At 48.2% G+C, this 20,361-nt stretch overlaps 1 protein-coding gene across 1 annotated transcript in view; it reads left to right on the plus strand.

Moving 5' to 3' along the window:
* The window catches only part of TRAPPC10 (trafficking protein particle complex subunit 10), an 88,613-nt gene that overhangs the window by 39,522 nt on the left and 28,730 nt on the right, over positions 1 to 20,361 (plus strand). Inside the window, exons 4-9 of the mRNA XM_065876295.1 lie at positions 1,424 to 1,620; positions 5,748 to 5,943; positions 8,101 to 8,212; positions 10,675 to 10,922; positions 18,819 to 18,965; positions 19,578 to 19,692. Of these exons, the coding sequence (XP_065732367.1) occupies positions 1,424 to 1,620; positions 5,748 to 5,943; positions 8,101 to 8,212; positions 10,675 to 10,922; positions 18,819 to 18,965; positions 19,578 to 19,692 (1,015 nt within the window). The remainder of the gene's footprint in view (positions 1 to 1,423; positions 1,621 to 5,747; positions 5,944 to 8,100; positions 8,213 to 10,674; positions 10,923 to 18,818; positions 18,966 to 19,577; positions 19,693 to 20,361) is intronic.

The following is a 20,361-nucleotide window of genomic DNA, read 5'->3' on the forward strand; positions in this document are numbered from 1 at the left end:
CAGTGTGGATTCTGGTGAAGGGTGCCCTGAACTGGCCCCGGGACGACCTTGGAGCTTGTCAGGGCTCCTCACCGCCCCTTGTCCGCCCTGCGATTTGTGTCTGCGCCTTGATTTTAAAGCTGCCGGGCTCTGTGGCTGCAGCCCCCTGGCCTTTTGGTTTCACTTTCCAGGCGTCACGCATCTGGGTTTCGACAGACACCAGCATTGTAAAATCTAAGCTTCCAGTTCGAAGCACTGCCATTGTATGGCAAATATGCAGTATATGTGTATGTTACTGTCGGATGTTAATTCACAGAAATGAGATTTTTGCAGGATGGTTTTCCTTTTAATTTTTAACCCAGAGATCTTTTTCAGATTGTACTTATTTCAAATTTAAACTGAGGACATAGCAGTTTAAAAAATTTTTAAGTACTGCCTTTTGGAACTTTTCACTTATTAATTAAACGAAAGGAGGGACTTGATACAGAATTTGAGATTTAACTTATTCATGGATCAATCACGAGTGTTACTCGAGAGAGACTAAAAAATCCAGAGAAAATATAAGCAGGATAGTAAGGAATCTTTCTATTAAAAGAGGGGAAAGCATATATTTAGACAGTAGCTGTTAATTATAGTTTCCAAAGGTTTTTAAGTGCCTGATATTGAAATGAGTTAAGCATCTTGGTTTTTTCACTCTGAATCTGCTTAGTGGATTTATGGAGCGTAACGTCAGTTGTAAATAGAGTTACAAGGCAAGGAAGACTTCTGTTTCCCTGCTTCTCCCTGGGAGAGAACTGAGGCTCGCCTCGTTGGTGTTCGCGCAGGCGGGGTGCGCTCTTTAGCAGGCTGGTGTGTGGTGCTCTGAGTCAGGAGCAGCTTTGATTTTTAGGCCCAGGCCGGCTCCCCTATCGATCCATGTGAATGAGAACAACTTTCAAAAGCCCTAGAGTGTCCTCTTTACTCGGGTTCGCCTCTGAAGCTGCCTTGCCCCTGACGTGGCCTGCACGTGGCACTGAGGTTAGAGTGGTTCTGGGGGCTCCACAGCCACTCGCCTCTCCCATCAAGGCGGGGCTGTGACCGTGTTGGGACCCTGTGGTGCTTGGGCCCATGGCCTCTGGCCCTGCAGACCTGGGTTTTAAAGTCCCAACTTAGTTAGCAGACTGTGTCGCTGTGGGCAGCTTGCTCGGCCCTGGCCTCTCCACCTCTTCCTCTGTAACGCTGGAAGACCTCCCCTCGGCGTCCCTGGTCTTGGGGACAGCGCACACCTGGGGTGTGGTGCTGAGCCTGCCCAGAGTGCCAGCAGCCGGGACCAGCGCCGGGCTTTCCGTGCAGCGTCCCCATCCCGGAGCAGGAAAGCGCGCTGTCTTCTGTTATTGGACACATTTGCCGTATACACTAAAGGATATTAATTAACCTGCTTTCACAGTGAATTATTTATTTTCAGGATACTGAAGTGTATAAAGCTACAGTAAAAGATGACCTCACCAAGTGGCAGAATGTTCTCAAAGCTCATAGCTCTGTGGACTGGTTAATAGTGGTAGTTGAAAATGATGCCAAGAAAAGAAACAAAACCAACATCCTGCCCCGGACCTCTATTGTGGACAAAATAAGAAACGATTTCTGTAATAAACAGAGTGACAGGTAAGTGTATGCTTCATTTTACCTCTTTGGGCTGATGTCTGGATGCTACAGTTTACTGGCTTCCGGGTGGTAGTAAATATTTGCTGTGTGAGCACCTGTCTGATGCCTGACACTTGAGCATGTGATGGGTGCTGAGGAGAAGACTAGGTCCCTCTCCTCGTGGAGTTCCTGGCCGGCTGGTGAGAAGCTCTGAACAGTCATCTGCAACGGGTTACCTGGCCGGGAGGCCCCGAGGCCTGGTGACCGTGGGAGAGACCACAGTGGGTCCCCTTGGAAGGCCGGAGATGAGTGTTAACACAGGAAGGGCTCTGAGAAGTCTGCAGCCTGTGTACAGCAGGGCTCCTTGGGCGTTTCTTGGTTCTGGGACCCTGTGTTTTGTTTACCATAACACCTAGTAAGAGTTCCTTGAGACAGAAGTTATAAAATGCTGGTTTAGTCTTCTTCAGAAACTCTAAAAGGGAACCTGAGACTTTGATGGCTACTTCAGCACCTGGACTTACTTTCCCCTTTTGCTCAGCCGTGTCTGCGCCCTGTTCTCTCCTGCTGGTAGCTCACTTCCTGTCTCTTCGGTGAGTCCATGCCTAGCTGTGCCGGCCAGTGCATCTCAACACCTGGCCAGTTTTAGTCTGTATCTGGTAGTTTAGCACTTGAGGTGCTGGGGATGTGGTGGTGAGCCTCGTCCCTGCTCTGATACTGCGTGGTCTAGTGGCAGAGGTGGGCATTACTTCACACCCAAGTCATCACACTTGTGGTCACCGCAGTGGCAAATGCTCAGACAGAAGGTTCCAGAGTGCAGCAAGAGCTGGGAGTAGGGGAGCTGGCCTGCTCTGGGGGCTAAGAAATGAAGGACATGCAAGGAGTTAAGGGAAGAGATCCTGGGTGTGTGCGGCCAGGAGTCCCAACCAGACCCTGCCACGTGGCTGCCACTTGACCGCATCCTGTGTCAGGTCCACCTGATGAGCTGACAGTTCTTCGGGGAGGGAGCCATGTGTGGGCTTCCTTTCTGTGTTCCACACAACGCTGGGTACACAGTAATGTGCAGACTTGCTGTATTTAAAGTTTGAATTAGATGGTTGAGCTTACACTTTATCTTAGGGAAATCTCACTCAATCTGGACTTCTGGGGATTTTTTTCTGTGGTCTGTTATTCATACATTAGTTATCTCAAAGGAATCAGTTTAGCATTCTGCTAGGTGCTCCATTACTGAGTGTCCTTTTCCTCTCTGTGGTTAGGTGTACTAACATTTTTGTTCTGAAAGAAGAGTGGACGGCCGTAAGGCCTGTAGGGAAGGGAGCAGCTTTACCATCTGAGGGGAAGTGGGCCGCAGGGAATGCTGAGATGGGGGGAGCCCAAAGTCAAACCCGAATGGCCTCTGAGTGGTGTTTTTTTGTTTTGTTTTATTTTGTTTCGTTTTGTTTTTTAATTAATTAACTTATTTATCTTTTGGCTGCATTGGGTCTTCGTAGCTGCATGCGGGCTTTCTCTAGTTGTGGCGAGCAGGGGCTACTCTTTGTCGCAGTGTGCGGGCTTCTCATTGCGGTGGCTTCTCTTGTTGTGGAGCACGGGCTTCTAGGTGTGTGGGCTCAGTAGTTGTGGCGCAGGGGCTTAGTTGCTCCGTGGCATGTGGAATCTTCCCAGACCATGGCTCGAACCCATGTCCCCCGCATTGGCAGGAAGATTCTTAACCACTGCACCACCAGGGAAGTCCTTGAGTGGTTTTTAATATAACAAAAGAAATCATATTTGTTTGGGATTTTGTTAAGTAAATAAATTGGTACTGATGGGGTGTGTTAGTCTAAACTTACGGAAAGTTCAAATTGTGTAATAATTTTTTTGAAGTGCTTATTGATTATTTTTGTCTACGTTATAATTTTATCTAATTTCCAAAAGTATGTTTCTGCTAGGCCCATTTAAAACTAACTTGCTTTTAATGACTGTTCTTTATACGAAAAATTTAACTTACTAAACTTTTTAACATTTCATCTTCAATATTTAGAGATGCCTTCTAACATTTTGATTTTCATGAATTTGCAAAGCCACCTTTGACAAGTCTGTACTTAAAAGTATAGATTTCACTTAATACAGAATGTTTTCTTTGAACAGTAAATGTATTTCTACACTATTATTGTTAGTTAGTATATAGTAGTCCATAGTATTAATGCACTATAAGTTATTTATACAGTCCTCTGCTGGACTTATAAGTTATTGCTTACTTATTATTATAAAATTATAAACATCATTCTAGCTCAGATGTTACCTACATCCTTAATTATTTCCTTAGGATAACTCCCTAAAAGGAAAATTGCTTGGTGAAAGTTTTTGTGCATTTTCAGGCTTTTGCTAAGTGTTGCTGAAGCAGAGGGTCGTGTGTTAATTGTCTGTGCCAGCAGTGTCCCCGTGACTGGTGGAGACCCCGGCCTGGAGTTCCTTGCCATGCAGCCGCGTGCCATGTGGACGCTGCTCTACTCCAGATCAGACCCCACTAGGCCTGACTTGAGGAGCTGTTTTGGGTTCTCCCTTTCTCAGTTAACTACGCTCGATGTGAATTTCTGAAGCATAGTTTGTTGTGTTAATAAGAGAAGAAGAAGATGTAGTAGAAACAGTAAATGTTGAAGGGCATAATAGGGGATAGAGAGTGTAATGAGTATATTGTCTGATTGGTAAGCACCAGGTCACTGAAGGAAAACATCGTTTTGGTGATTGGTGTTTGTGTCAGTTTCCTTTTTCATCTACCCCTTGTAGGTACAGAGAACTCTGTGTCTGGTCAGGAATAAACAGGGATTATAATCCTTGAGAACGCCTTAAGGAGAAACTACTGAGCTGATAGACCCTCGCAGCTCATATAGTGAATAAATACATGTGAGTCCTTTGAGGGAGGGGGCTTAGGAGTGAGCTGACTGGACCCCTTTATCTTATAGGGGAAGAAACAGAATCTAGTGGGGATGGAATGACTGGATTAAAGCCGGCCACCGACTTAAAAATTTTCTTCTTGGTACTGATTACTCACCTGGTGGACCACCTAGATAGACTATGGCTGTTTCACCTTTTGTCCACTGATTTATAATCCATAGCTTTAGTCCTCCCTCCAAGAGGTATGATGGAGCTCAGTTTCATTCTAATGAAAATTAGAATCTGTTCATTTTGCTACTTGCTGGTAGTTCAGGTAAAGTATTTACAGAGGAAGAATGTTGAAACTCATAGCATCAATATTTAAAAGTTACTTCTGAGTTCAGATTTATTCATCTTTCGGAATTATTGTTATCAAGGATAAAGAAAGTTACCTTTTCCAGTCTCTCGGATGAATGTGCTGCCTTTTCCAAATCCATTGGAGACACTTGTAATTTTATGCCTTTGATATTTTTACACCATGCATACAGAGTCTTTTTGTAGTGAAATTGTATTATACCTACAAGTCAAGCAATATCTTTCTAAGCCTTTATTTATCAAGTATTTATTAACGCTGCTCTCCAGGCGCTCACAGTCTGGTGGGAGAAACAGACCAGCAAAGAGAGGAGGCGTTTCCAGGGCGCACTGACTGCTGTGGTCGTGGAAGTGAGGGTGTGTCAGCTGAGCTAGGCTGCGCGGGGAAGGTGCTGGGTAAAAAGATGGGAGAGCATGAGAAGCTGAGTGGGCTTGAGCTGGAGATAGTAGGAACAAAGCTGGACAGCTGGGTTGGTCCGTGTTGTCATGGGCCTCGTGTGCCATGTGAAAGCATCTAAATTTTAGTCTGTCAGTTGCAAGGAACCAAAAGGTTTTTGAAGGGGGCAGGGCAAATGGGGTTTGGGAACTGAGTGAGATACGATCAGCTTATTTTCCAGAGAGCCCTGGGGACAGGATCTAAGACTCAAGACTCATCGTAAGTCCCTCTCCCCCTTTCCAGTCCATTCTACAGCAGCACTCTTGGGAACAGCATTGACTGCTCATGTGGCATTAGATCAGTTCACGATGAAGCCTTTTCCCGATCTGATTTCTCACCACCTGCCTAATGTTTTCTATCCATTAAGGAAGGAAGGAAGGAAGGGGAGGGAGGATGCCAACCTGCGCCCCAGGAAAGTGGTAGCCGGGGCGGGGGGGCAGCGGTTCTGTGCTTGCGGTGGTTTCTCCACAGTCCGTTCATCTCTCCACAGGTGTGTCGTGCTCTCCGACCCCTTGAAGGACTCCTCCCGAACTCAGGAATCCTGGAATGCTTTCCTGACCAAACTCAGGACATTGCTTCTTATGTCTTTTACCAAAAACCTAGGCAAGTTTGAGGATGACATGAGAACCTTGAGGGAGAAGAGGACTGAGCCAGGCTGGAGCTTCTGTGACTATTTCATGGTGCAGGTACTTGGCTGATTATATAGAACTCGGCTGTTTCCTTCTTTCCTCGTTCCCTTTCATTCTTTATGAATAAGGCAGCTCTCTTGGTAATTCATATTGACATAGTTTTTAAAACCAAAAGGCAATACGGTAGGTAACAAATGATGCTTCATTCTCTTGGCTTCTTAAGCAGAGGATCAGAGATGGTCTGCTGAGTCGGCTGCCCTGCTGCTTCAGAGCTTGGCATCTAGCCTTTTATGAAATGGCCTTGTTCTCAGAGTCCTTCTGGTTTTGTTAGTGTCTCGGGCCTCCTGGGGTGTCTACCGTGGACATGGCTTAGGCAGAGGAGTCCCGGCAGTCGTGATGATCCTGGTGATAAAGACGTCCACTCCGTGCCTGGTGCTGTGATTAAATTATGACTTCCCAAGAACGTTTGCTCTGTAGTTTTGTTTTATAACCTTGGGTTCCAATAAAAGATTGTCTTAAGCTGGTTTCTTTACTCTAGTTTACAAAAGTATGGTCTGTAATCAACTCTCTATTTTTTTAAAAAAATTATTTATTTATTATTATTATTATTTTTGGCTGCGTTGGGTGTTTGTTGCTGTGTGCGGGCTTTCTCTAGTTGTGTCGAGCAGGGACTGTTCTTAGTTGTGGTGCACGGGCTTCTCATTGTGGTGGCTTCTCTTGTTGTGGAGCATGGGCCCTAGGTGCGCGGACTTCAGTAGTTGTGGCTCGTGGGCTCAGTAGTTGTGGCTCGCGGGCTCTAGAGCACAGGCTCAGTAGTTGTGGCTCACAGGCTTAGTTGCTCCACGTCATGTGGGATCTTCCCAGACCAGGGATTGAACCCATGTCCCCTGCATTGGCAGGTGGATTCTTAAACACTGTGCCACCAGGGAAGTCCCAACTCTTTCTCTTTTAAGAAGAAAAGTCTTAAGAGAACAAAGCGATGTGTGATAGAGCAGCTTGGGGGAGGAGACCTTAACACTGCGGAGTGGTAAGAATGCTGCTCTTAGGGCTCCTTGTTCTTGTTCACCGTGTTTTGACTGAAAAAGTGTAATTTTCATATTTAAACATCACTTGTATATTAATCACTGAAGAAATAATGCATTTTGAATAAATAAAAGACCAATTCTCATTAGAAATTTTGAAGTTTATCTCTTATTCTGATGCTTCCGTCTTAGTGGTATTTGGATGATTTTGGTCACTTAAGGGAATTTGAATGTGTTCATAATTCCCTGTATGATTGACCAATGACAGATCTTTCAGATTTCCCTGTCTCTTTACCCTTCAAGCTTATTAAACTTATTTTTTAAGAGTAACAAACCAGGGAAGAGGGAGTCTAAATGAACCCAGTGGTGCTGGTTTAGAATCAGTGTGAACCCATGGTTGGATGGCTGCTGGCTAGATAGATTCACAAATACAGAGGTGTGTGTAGGTGAGGGTTAATACATATACATATATTTCCTTGCTCTCTCCTCTGATGGGGCCTAGAAAAAAATGACACCTCAGTAGCAATGAACACACTCAGTGCCAAGATCTTGGTTTCTAAACTGCATTCTCCAATAAAAGGTACCAGGGCTCCTGTGGACGTGGTCGATTCCAGGGCTGGGGTGGGGAAAATGCAGTATCGTGTAGAACCAGAAAGTTAGGAGGTGCACAAGGGAGGAGGAGGTCTGTCCCCAGAAGGTATGCGCCACCTCCAGGAGCCCCCTCAGCGGCCAAAGTGGGAGCAGTTTGTGCAGTGGAATAAGTACTAACCGACTTGGGTTTCCGCCTGCGGGGAACAATTCGTGTCCACGAGTCCATATGGATATAAATAAATAGGTAATTGGAGGAGAAGATTCTGCTCCTCCGTACAGCAGAATTCTCCCGAAAAAGTGTGTGTCTGGGGGCAAGGGAAATACCGAGGACGAGCGGCTGACCAGTCAGGCCCAGTCTGCTGGTGGGTCACGCAGAGACTCCGGGGATCATGTAGGTCGTTCCCTGCTTCTCTCTGGTCTTCTCTCTGTGTGTGCGTAAATGTTGACATGTGTGGTCATTAAATCGATCTTTTCTTGGTATAGCACAAGCGTTATTCATTATGCTGCATGCTTTTCTCTGTTGTAATCCTTCATAGCTACTTGTTTCAAAACACTGATTTATATTTTTGCTTTTGTTTTTTAACTTTTTTTGGGTAAATAGGAGGAACTTGCCTTTGTTTTTGAGATGCTACAGCAGTTTGAAGATGCCCTGGTGCAGTACGATGAACTGGACGCTCTGTTTTCTCAGTATGTTGTCAACTTTGGTGCTGGGGGTGAGTAATGAAGTTTTAGAAACAAATTCTTTTCTCAACATAGCTTTCCCCACCTCTGAATAGTATGGAAGCTGCTGTTTATTTACCTAATGATTAAAACATCTTTTGTTGTTGTTTTTTAAAAAACATTGTATACAGTATATTCCCATGGTTCCTATAGAAATGAAATGAGAATTAAGAATTAGTCACTTACACTTGTAGAAGAATCTTGAGGAATGAAAGTGTCTAAGAAGTTGCTTTTTAGATATGAAGTGTCATTTCTACAACCTACAGCTGGTTAGTGATGCTTCTGATTCTGTGCCTCCTTGCTAGCATGAGAGTGGGAATCTTTTTCTTCTGTTGAGAGCTTGTCTTTGTAATATGTGAGAGTTCATCACAGTGAGTCCTACATGACACCATTGTAAAGGGTGTTCATCTTTCTTTTAAACTTTTAAATGATGTCTTAAAGTCTTCTAAAAATACAAAACTAGCACAGTGACCCATATACAAAGAAAAAGTTTTTAATTGTGCTCACTGTTCTTTGCTTGATATTTATTTTGAAGGAAATGGCATCATATTATCATGGCCTTTGTCTGTAGCTTGTTGTTCTTACTAACAGTCCATCACAGGCATCTCTTCAAGCTAACAGATCAGGTTCTAAGTTATCTCTGATAAGAGCTGCAGAGTGCTTCATGGTGTGGATTCGTTAGACTTTATTCAGCCCACTGGTGTTGGACATTTGGGTTGTTTCCGCTCTTGCTACCACAAGCAGTGCTGTGATAGACATCTTTGTTGGGGCTTCTTTTGAGAACCCTTGTCACAGTGTCTGAAGAAAAGCACGATTCCAAGGAGCGACCGTAGTGTCTGCTAGGAGACCTGTAGGAAGTGAGGTGCTGGGACGGTCAGCGTGGGCTGTGGGCACCGCCCTTGTTCTGGGAGTGACGAAATGTCACCCATTGAGTCCCACTCCAAAACAGTTTTTATGCAGTTCAGGTTTGGATCTCCTCGCTTTGCTGAGACACAAACATAAGCATATAACCAAAGCAAAGCATTCACCAATTAAGGTTTAAGCATTTAGAAGAGGTAAAATTCCATTTCTTACATCTTACATTTCCATATTATACATATATATATCTCAGATAGCTCACATGTTTCTTACATTATGTTTTACATAATTTCTTTGTTCTCTCAGTTTTAAAATAAACCTGGGGCAATTTAAAACCAAAAGTAAGCCTGGACCAACTTCAGCAGCTAAATAATATTGTTCATTTTTGTTCATTCATACAACAGATACTTCTGAGAGCCCACTCTGCGCCAGGCCCTGTTCTAAACAGTAGGGAACAAAACAAAATTCCTTCTTTTATGGAGTTTGCTTGAAGGGGAAACAGAAACAGAAAAACAAAAGTGTGACTTGAAGTTAGGTAGTGAGACTAGTGAGTGTGGCCTGCAGAAGAGGACACAGGTGCAGGGGTAGGTGACGGTAGGTGCCGTTTAGTGTTACACAGATGGCCTGGGAGGCTCTCCGAGGAGAGGCCTGACTGAAATGTGGGGGGAGCCAGGAGAGTGCTGGGGATGGGGGCCCCGGCAGAGGGACCTGCTGGGGAGGGGACCCTGATGGGTGGGGGACACCTCACTTAGTGGGCACTGAATCAGCTGAGTCTAAGTTCACATCAGTAAAGGCTGCTCTGCTGTATTTGGCACATCAGACATATGGTAACGTAAGTGTGCCAGTGTTGAGTCACTTCCTGAAGAGAACGTAGAATTAGGTGGCTGTGACACCTCTCTTTTGGAGTGAGAAGGGTAGATTAAAAAAATTTTCATAAAGATTGAGTGACTTGTTATTGTAGATTCTTATATTTATTTTAAGATCACATTTGAGTCTTAGGGCTGTAAGTTAAAATCGAGGAGTCTTATTGGAAATTTTTGACAGTTAAAGAATTTGTCTCCTCTGCTTCCTGCCACTACGTCTTCCTTGTGCCTGCCGTCCCTTCCTGTAGGAGCGTGACTCAGGTATTGACATGGTTGAGTTGAGACAGGCGTGAGGCTTAAATAAGTCAGGAACAGTGCGGAAATGAAGGAAGATGAGCCGCACAGCACATTCAGCATGCTCCCGCCCGGGCCTCGCCCCTCCTCCTGGGGCCGGCTGACCGCAGAGCCTGAGGTGTCCCTGACCCTCAGCCTGGCCGCCTCTGATTGCATCCTGACCTGCTCAGGACCTTCTGGGCCTGGTACGGCCTTGTGCCCCGTGGCCGACGTCCTGTCCCCCAGTGCTCATCACTCGGTGCCAGGTACCCAGTGGGTGTCCTTGCGGTCACCACCCTGTCCCGCATCCCTAGACAGGGTCCCCGCAGACAGAGGGGTGGGCCGGCGCTTCGGGCCTATCCAATAGCTGAGCCGTCTGTCGGTCCACTAGGGCTCACGGTCCTGCGCAGTGAGGTGGAGGAATCTGCAGTCAGCGCCTTTCACGATGTGTGTTTGTTTAGATGGTGCCAACTGGCTGACTTTTTTCTGCCAGCCGGTGAAGAGCTGGAATGGATTGATCCTCCGAAAGCCCATAGATATGGAGAAGCGCGGATTGATACAGAGGCAAGAAGCCACCCTGTTAGATCTGCGCAGTTACCTGTTCTCTCGCCAGTGCACCCTGCTCCTCTTCCTGCAGAGGCCGTGGGAGGTGGCTCAGCGCGCCCTAGAGCTGCTGCACGGCTGTGTGCAGGAGCTGAAGCTCTTGGAAGTGAGTGGTCTCTTTTCCCCGTTTACCCGCTTCCTGACTGTTGGCGTAGAAAACGCGGAACCTTCCATCCCAGGCATTGAACTGTATGTGCTTAGGAAAGAGTTTTCTTTTTGTGAATGTCCTTAATTTTTACTATATTATTTGCATACTTACTCTTTACACTGATTGATTAATTGCTCGAAAATGTAATTTCTGCTCTCAACACGGTGGAGCTCACTCACGTTGGCCCAAAGCGAGCCTCTTAGATCACTTTCTTTTTAAGGTAACCTTGGCTTATTCTGTGGGAGCTGGTCTTCACCGATAAAGATTAATACATGAACCTGGTGGACACACAGAATTAGGTTTCGTAGGTAGGCCTTTGTTTTATTTCAGAACTGTCTTTGCAGATACATGACTTTGTACATGAGCACGCCAGTAACAATGTGAGTGATACACAGCAAGCTGTGCCACGTTAGTTAGTAGCACGAAGTTTAATGGAGGTACGTCATGAGTACGTGTGTGCATGTGTGTATGAAAGAAACCAGTTAGCGACGCTTTACGTTGTTTATTTATAGCGAAACATTTGTCTTTATAGACTGATATCCCCCGGGGCTACTGAACTCTTTTCTCGCCATAGCATCATAAACATTTTAGTGAGGTAAGGGAACTTTAATGACTGTCCAGTCTGAGGGTTCTCACCTTTTTTGTTTCAGTGACCTCTTTACACGGAAAAATGCACATATGCACATACAAAATGTTACATATAATTTCAGAGGATTCATAGACACCCCCATTCCCTGGTAAAGAACTAAGTGGATGGTCTAATTCCATTTTATAAATGAGGAAAGTGGGTCTGGACGTGGTTAGATGACTTATAAGGAACATAGATAGGCACAGAATCAAATCCTCCAAGCCAGGCTACTGTCCTTTCTGTCGTGCTCCACACCAGGGCTCGCAGGGGCACAGTTACAGAAGACCCAGGGTAACCGGCGCTAGGGATGGTTTTCATATTATAGTAATTTCTGTTTTGTGTTCCCTAGAAAACTAAATAACAGGCTCAACACTTAGTGTGAAATGACCTTAAGAGATCTACACATTTTTTTTTTAAAACCCAAATGAAGAGAAACTGTTTTAGTTAATTTCTAAAGAAGAGATGCCTAGCCTAGCTGAGTCACAAACTTGAGAATTTAAGACTTTTTATCAAATTCTTTTTTTTCCTTGGACATCTAATCAAGTGTATGAGGAAAAATAACATTTTCAACCTTGAGATGATATTCTTGTGGCTGCCTGTCACTGAGTAGATTTCGATAATCTGCTTTGGCTACTCCTTTGTAGCTGTACAGACTGGGGTGGGCGGGGGCTTTGCTTCATCAATGGGGCAGGGCCACCTGTGTTCATGGGTGCCTAGAGAGTTTACTGACTTAGAGATTTTGTCTTGTTACTGGATTGGGGAAAAACATGGGATGTGTATTAGAGTCCAAGCAGTTCAGCCGTGGCGCTTTCAAATTGGGGTCACCCCAGGAGGGACTTATAGGACGTGCACAGATTGGGGGGCAGGTGTGGGAAACCACGGACAGTGGTCGGAGCCAGCCTCTTCAGTGCTGGGCCCAGCCGGTCACAAACTCTCTTTTTCAAATTCTTTTTCTTGCCTTAGACGGTTGACTAGTCAGTCAACTGCCAGGCTGCAGAGAGACGAGGGAGCACCGGGGGGCCTCTGGCTCTGCAGCAAGGAGGAGGGTGCCGCCCACACTTCTTTCTCCTCCCCTCCAGGCCTTCTGGAAGCTGGAAGGCAGGGCGCCCGGGGACGGGGTACACTCAGTTCCCAGGCAGGCGGCCGGGACAGCCAGTGTGGAGCGGATGCTACTAGCATCTTTGCCTGCCGCGTGTGGGGACAGCGTCCTACTCACTTGCCGTGCAATGGGTCCCCTGGCTTGGCCTGTGTCCCGAGTTCTGTAGAAGTCGCTGGAATGGGTCAGTTTTCACCCTCTTTGCTGGAAAGAGAACCGAGTGAGTGGTGGCGGGCGGCGTGAGCAGGGCGGGGGCAGCGGCCGGGACGCCTGTCGTCCAGGGCTGCTGCCGTCCCGGGTGCTCCCTGCAGATCCCATCCCGGCTGGCGCTCTTCCCTTTCCTCGCTCTCTGCGTGAAGGCGCTCCCCCTGTCTTGGTGCTTGTCTGCTTCTGCTGCAGGGCGAGCAGGGTGCTGAAGTTGGGGAGGGAGCCACACTGTGGTCCCCGAGGACACGACTTCCCGTTCTCTGTGCTGTGCTGTGCTCTTGTGCTGTGTGACCGTGCCCCGCTTGGTGTCCCCTGGTGTCGGGGCAGCAGACGGGGCAGCCGGGCCCGTTGAGGTGCCTCCTCAGCCACCGTCGCTGGTCCCGGCAGGCGCCTGGCATGCCCCGGGCGTGGCGCTCCTGTGGGGCCGCCTGTCTGTCTGCTGTGCTTCGGAGGTGCCTTCCGCTCTCGCCCCAAGCTTGGCTCCTGTCCCGAGTCAGGCGCCCTTTGTGAGGGGCAAGCTGCAGGGCGACAGTGCGGCTCGGAGGCCAGCAATGTGGGCCCCAAGCAGCCCGCTTGCATGGGATGCCCCCCGCCTTCCCGCCTGGCCCTGCGGATGGGCGCCCAGCAGTGGCTGCCTGTGGGTCGGGGACTCACGAGGTGACGCGAGTTCAGGGCGGTCAGCCTGTTGTCATCCTTCAGGCAAGTGAGGACGCTCCTTACTGGCGTCTTCTTGGCTCTTTCTTTCAAAAGATGACACTGCAGAGGGCACGCAGAGCTTCACACACAGAATTCTTCTCTCAACTTTCTCAACTGAGATTCTTTGTCTAGGTAGTGTGGGGGCGGGGGGTTGTTACATCTTAGGCTTTGCAGTTGGCAGTTAACCCAAAAAGTTTATTCTTAGAGTTTCTTACGGAAACAGTGAAAATTCAAGACTCAGAATTGTTTACTTTTTCTGTACATTTGATGGTACCCTCAAAACTAGACTCATTTCCTATGTCTGGCTAGCTTTCTGGTGATTATTTTTCACAGTCACGTCCACGGCCAGAGGCCGGCATGGAGCCTTGGGTTCTGCCGCACAGGGCCGGGCAGAGCCGTGCGCGCACATAGGCCAGGGCGTCAGGCAACGCGCAGGCTGAGCCGGTACGTGGTTCTTCTAGGGTCAGGCTACGGTTGTTCATCCTTTGAAAGCCAAAAGCCTAAGTATTGCAGCCGTCTTGTGTGCTTCTCGTTGTAACATTCCTTCTGCAGAAAATGCTGTGTGTGTTTGCTCTTGTGGCTTGTAAAGCATGCCCTGGGAACTCCCTGGTTGGCTTATCAGTTGATTTAAAGTATCTTCTCTGAGTAGGAGGCACTGTGGTGGCCAGATGCCAGCTCTGGGGTGGGGCCTGGAGTCACACCCCAGGGGTGCTACCTAAGGCCTGGGACCAGCTCCCCGATTGCAAATGTGTGAACATGGAAATTGTACCTACCCCGTACAGCTGCTGGGGTCAGGGAGTGACACCTGGAAAGTTATGTCAGTTCTGTGTGAGCTCCAGTGACTCCATTACAGAGTATTTCTTTTTGTCTGCAACGTTTAAAAGATTTCGCCCCGCTTTACCAAAAGTTGAGTATATTCTCTGTATAAATTTGGAAAATACAGACAGATATACAGAAGAAAATGTCATTGCTTATTCTAAAGCAAGAGGTTCCCTTTGTGGTCTGTGGCCTTTCTGCCTGGAGGAGAGCTGCTGTTTATTTAATTGGCCCTGTTTCGGACATCTGGATTGTTCAGCAGTGTCTGCAGTTGCAGCAGTGTGCATCCTTGTATGGCGTCTTTACGCAGTGCGTTCATACAAGTAGAATGGCCAGTTCAAGGATGCATGTGTCTTTAACGCTTTTAGTGTACATCGCCAAATTGCCTTCCAGAAAGATCTTCCCATTTTTAGTTACACTAGCAGTGCTGTTTTCCTGCGTCTATGGTAAGAAAGAAAGTAACTTGTGTGTATATTTCAATCTTTACCAGATTGGTAAACGAGAACAATATAAGGAAGATATTCTCTAGAAGGCCGTTTTATTTTTGTTACAATAACTGCCCAGAGGATTTCTGTTTTGATGTGTTCGCCTCAGTACTGACTTATCTTTTGTGAGCTTAGGTTCTCATTATGTTCACAGACAGGGCAGGCCAAGGGGGATCGGGACTCTTCAGGACCTAGAGGCACAGGCCGGTGCCGGGCATGAGAGGCCACTGGCCCAGCTGGCATTGCTGTTCCAAGGTTCAGGCCCCGCAGGGCACAAAAGCGTAGGTGTAGCCGAGGGGCGGGCCTCGGGGTCGTCGAGTACTTGCTGTGTACCGGACACTCTGCCGGGCTCCTCCCCACGTGGATAGGTGGGGTCCTCGTGGGGCCTGGAGCCCTGAGGACCTGAACCGGGAGAGCAGCGGGAGCCGACAGGAGGAGGTAGCGGCCCAAGGTGTCAGCACCGGTGAGAGCCAGTGGTTCGCAGGAATGGGGAAAGCATTCGAGGAGGAACTGCCCAGTTCCGTTCAAGAAACAGTTGCTTACCTGCTGGGCACTGTGGTAAACACAGTGGTGGGGGGAGGGCCCGCAAATGCGGAAGAAATGGGTCCCACCCACCCTCAAGAAACCCACAGCAGGGCGCGTGGGGCCAGCAGGTGAGCAGGCCGTCAGAGCCCGGGGCTGCCAGGCAGTGAGAGCGGAATGTTCGGAGGTGGCGGGGTGTCAAGCAGGGAGGGGCAGCTTGCGGGAGCGTGTCGGCAGCGCCTAACGTGTGCCAGGGAAGGTCTGCAGAGGTGGTCTCGTGTGAGCGAGGTTTTAAAAGATTCATTCATTCAGCAGTTATTCGTTGAGCACCTGTTTTGTGCCAAGCAAGCATTTATTGTAGGCACCGTGTTTTTAGCAGAGAGCGAGACAGACCGGCCCCTGCCCTGTGGAGGAGCTTCGGTTTTCACGGGCTGAGTCAGGATCCACCAGGCGGACATGGCTTGGGCGGCAGGTGCAGAGAGAGTAGAGTGCGTTTCAGGCAGAGAAAATTCACTGTTACTTAAAGAACTCTAGAGGAGCTTAGTCTTGCTAGAACTTAAGGGGTGAGCCAGGGCTTGGAGGTGAGGCTCCAGAGGTACTGGAAGCCAGGTTTTGAAAGTGTACGTCATCTGGAGGGTTGGATTTTATTCTGTAGCTATTGGGAAGCCGTTGCTGGGTTCGAAGCCGGGGTGCGTTCAGGGTGTTAGGACCTGGAGGTGGAGGCGGAGAGAAGCGAAGGGCTAGGAGGAGGCGTGGAGAAGAGTCTGAGGGGAAGCCGAGGCCTGAGCCCGGGCGCTGGGGTAGAGCCTGGGTATATGAGGTGAAACTCACTCAGTGAATACACGGTTCCGAGTCAGCCGAGTCTCACGCCAGCCACGAGTGATTATTATTCTATGAAAGATAAAACAACAAAGCTTCTGCAAGATAATATGGGAGAGCATCTTTACATGCTTCAGGTTACCAGGTGTTTCTGAAACAGGACAGAAAGGCACTGGCCAGAAAGGAAGTGCATGGAAATCAGAGCTTCTCTTCATCAGTCAGCACCACAGAGGGGGTGACGGGGCCGCAAGCTGTGCCGTCAGGAAGGGCTCTTGCCCAGGATATGGGAAGAGCTCCTGCAGATCAGCTTAAAAGACTGACGAATAGAAAATAGGCAAATGAAGCTATCCAGATGGCCAGTAGGCATATGAAAAGGTGCCCCATCTCATTAATTATAGTGAAATGCAAACTTCCACCCAGTGGCTGAAGTGGAAAGACCTGACAAGTGTTGGTGACGGGGGAGGAGCTGGAACTCCCTCCTTGACGAGGAGACTGGGAGTTGGCGCCACGACTTTGGAAAACGGTTCGGCGGTGTCTGCTGGAGCCAAACCTGTGCGTGCCCTGTGAGCCGGCAGTCTCCCCCCAGGTCTGCACGGAGGGTGTTCACAGGTGTCCAGGAGACAGTGCCGGGATGCTCGTGGTGGCGTCGTTCGTGACTGCTAGAACCGGAAATAACCCAAATGTCCATCACGTACGAGGGAAACGGTGACTGCCGTCTGTTCAGACAGCAGACTGGCGTCTGGCAGTGGGAACAAATGAACCCAGAGTCTCATGAACGTAAAGTTTAGCTGGAGCAGGCAGACACCGAAGAATACCTACCTGTTGATTTCACGTACAGGTGCAAGAGGAAGCACAGATGTTGTGTCAGGAAGCGTGTGGCGGCCGCGGCCCTCCAACGGGGCGGCCCCGTCAGTGTTCACGTTAGGACGCTGGGTTTTTCGGTATTTGGGTTATATTTAAAAAGGTAGTTTTAGCAAAAGAGAATGAAAAGAATGCCTTTAATTGTATGCTTGGAAAATGGTAAAGCGGCTCTTGCCGTGACCAGTAACACTGATAGCGGAAGAAGAGAGAGGCTCGGAGAAAACTAAACGGTGCGTGATAAGGAATCAGTTTTGAAATGTCTGTTGTTCACGAAGGAAATTGTCCAGAGGGACCCGGAGCCCATGGAAAGGCGCCCGCGCCCTTCCTGTTAGGGTGTGTGAGCTGTGAGACGCCCAGCGCGCCGCACGGTTCCGGCCGGGGCTTGGCCCTCACGCGGGGGCGGGGCTTGCTCTTTGCCAGGTGCAGGCAGCGTGGGTGCTGGGGTGGGCGGCCTTCCCAGGGACACGGGCTGCCGCTGTCTGTAGATGTGTGGCTCCCGGGTGAGAACCTTGTGGGCTGTTGGCACCCCTCGTGTGTTTGTTGGAGTGCGTGCGCCCACCTCGGCTGCGCGCCCTGTGGAGCTCGCCCAGTTTGATTGCGGGGAGGCACGTGCTCTGTCCAGGGTCCCCGAGCTGCATCCTACCAACCAGCTGTCTGTGCGTCCCTTTGAGGGTGCTCCACTCTGGGCAAGAGAGTCAGTTGTACCACTTGATGAAAGTTGCTTCTGGTCATGTAATATTTTTTTTATACTGATTTTTTTCAAAGGATCTAAGCAGTTTGTCTCATTTTTCAAAGACTGGGCAATTTAGCGTTTATAGGAACATTTAATAGCATTCTCTGTTCTCTCCAGTTGGTGCCCCGTCCTTTTGTTTGTGCTCAGGGTGTGTTGAAGGAGTCCTTCTTACATAAGTCAGTCTCATGAGCTTATGCGGCTCTTCCCTCGCCACCTGATGTAGCAGCACCTCTTCCTTTCCCACTTTGAATAGGACTAATTAGCATGTCTCGCCAAAGCTAGGACACCAGTTGTAAGACACCTCACGATATTAGTGCCACCAAGAGGACAGTCTCCTCCGCCGAGTGTGAGTGTTAAGATGCCCTTGACTGTGAGGCATCCCTATGTCAAAAACGCTGAAACGTAGAAAAGAAGTCCATTTTAGAATCAATCACATACAGTAGATGCTTTTGAATTTCTGATGACATTTTATTGTATCTCTAAGCAACAGGTGCTCTTTTTTACAAACATAATTACACTTAAAAAATTAATAGCAATTCCTAAATATCATCTAATATTTACTTAATATTTAGATTTCTAGCGTTGAACATGATCTTTTGAAATGTGATCCAGTGGTCATCTGAGGTCTTAGCTTCCTTCCCACCTTCACCTTATATGCTCTTTAAACTGAGAGGTGACCAGTGTTCAAACGTAGACTAAGTGATGACAGTCGCCTTTTTGTAGGCTTCTTTTGTTAATAAGCTTTTAAAGTACATGATTGCAAGTTACATCCCTGCCAAGTCACTCAGTATCATCAGAAATATGACACCAAATAGTGTATTTGGACACAGATCGCTCCTTTCCTCCCGTAGGTGGCCTGCTCTACAGGTCCCGTTTCTCTTTCCTGTAGTTTTGCAGAGACTGGGTAGCTGCTTGGAGGGGCAAAGGAGGGCGAGCGGGCGCAAGTGCTTCCCCCAGCGCTCTCCTCACACGCCCGCGCCTGTGCCCCCAGGTCTCCGTGCCGCCCGGTGCCCTGGATTGCTGGGTGTTCCTGAGCTGCTTGGAGGTGCTGCAGAGGATAGAAGGGTGTTGCGACCGGGCACAGATCGACTCAAACATTGCCCACACTGTGGGTCTGTGGAGCTACGCCACAGAGAAGGTAACTGCCCCAGTGCCGATGTGGGCCTCGGCCGGGGCTCTGCCTGCGGGGCTGGGGAATGGAGTTAGCTGTTTGGAGAAGTGCTGCTCACCTGGTCCCTGCACAGGCAGCTCTGGCTACTTCAGGGTGCGTCTAGGAGCAGCGTGGATGCAGTCGTTCCCTGCCAGTATCGCTGTATCTGGCAGACATCAGGTGCTCGCTGCGCTCGTGCTAAAGGCAGGCGTCTGCTCCAGGAATGGGTGGGGGGACAAAGCAGGGTGAGCGTGCAGCCGTGTGCAGAAGTGCAGGAAATGACAGTAGTCCCGAGCGCGAGCGCGCAGCAGGAAGGCCTGCCGGGGGAGGGGTTGAGGTGGGGCAAGCTTGGGAGAGCGTGGGCGAACAGCACAGGCTGGGGGTGACCAGCGTCAGAGCCGCTCTGAGGATTATTACGTAGAAGGTTTGAGTTTGAAATGATCCCAGTAGGATATATTTTCATATCCAGATGAGAATCATTGGGATAGGAAAGCTAAATTTCTTCTAGTATTTAGCTGGTTTTAACTTCATATTTAAATTTGTAAATTCTCTGCTGACTCTTATGGCAAATTAATTGAAATTTGGGGTTTATCTCAACAGCTAAAGTCCTTGGGCTATCTGTGTGGACTTGTGTCAGAACAGGGACCTAACTCAGAAGACCTCAACAGGACGGTTGATCTTTTGGCGGGCTTGGGAGCTGAACGGCCTGAAACAGGTACTTTTTGAGATGTCCCCGTACACGTGGTGGAAAGCAATGAGAATGTCGGCTATAACTGGCACATATAATTTGGGTTCCGTGATATAATTACTCACCATTTGGGAAATTACACTCATTATTAGCTGACCAGATTAATACATAGGATATTTTAGCTTTTAATAGCATAAAAAATGTCAGAAATAGTTTAAGAAGTTGTGGGACTTGCCTGGTGGTTAGGACTTCGCGCTTCCACTACAGGGGGCATGGGTTCCATCCGTGGTCAGGGAACTGAGATCCCGCGTGCCGGTGCGGTGTGGCCAAAGGAAAAAAAAAAAAAAGGAAGAAATTGTAGCGATTCTTAAAAATGTGTCTGAGTTTCTTGTAGGCTTAAATGAGCTGATCATGCCTTTTTACAGACCACAGTGAAGTTTAAATGCACCGATCTTCCTCGGAATTACAGATGATTATTTTTCTAATGATATGGCCGGACAAATCCTTTTATTGAGTAAATTACCCCCTAGGTAATAAAGCACTTTGAAAGGAACGTTACTACTTCTTTGAGGTAGGAACACCGTGACGAGTATGATTTAGCAAAACTGTTGCTGAAGTAGAGCATACCTAATGGCCTGAGAGGCGTCTTGCTGGATTGAATCAGTTTGTCAGGGAAGATGCGTTATGTGTATATTA

This window comes from Phocoena phocoena, chromosome 4 (assembly GCF_963924675.1).
Source record: "Phocoena phocoena chromosome 4, mPhoPho1.1, whole genome shotgun sequence".
Taxonomy (NCBI): domain Eukaryota; kingdom Metazoa; phylum Chordata; class Mammalia; order Artiodactyla; family Phocoenidae; genus Phocoena; species Phocoena phocoena.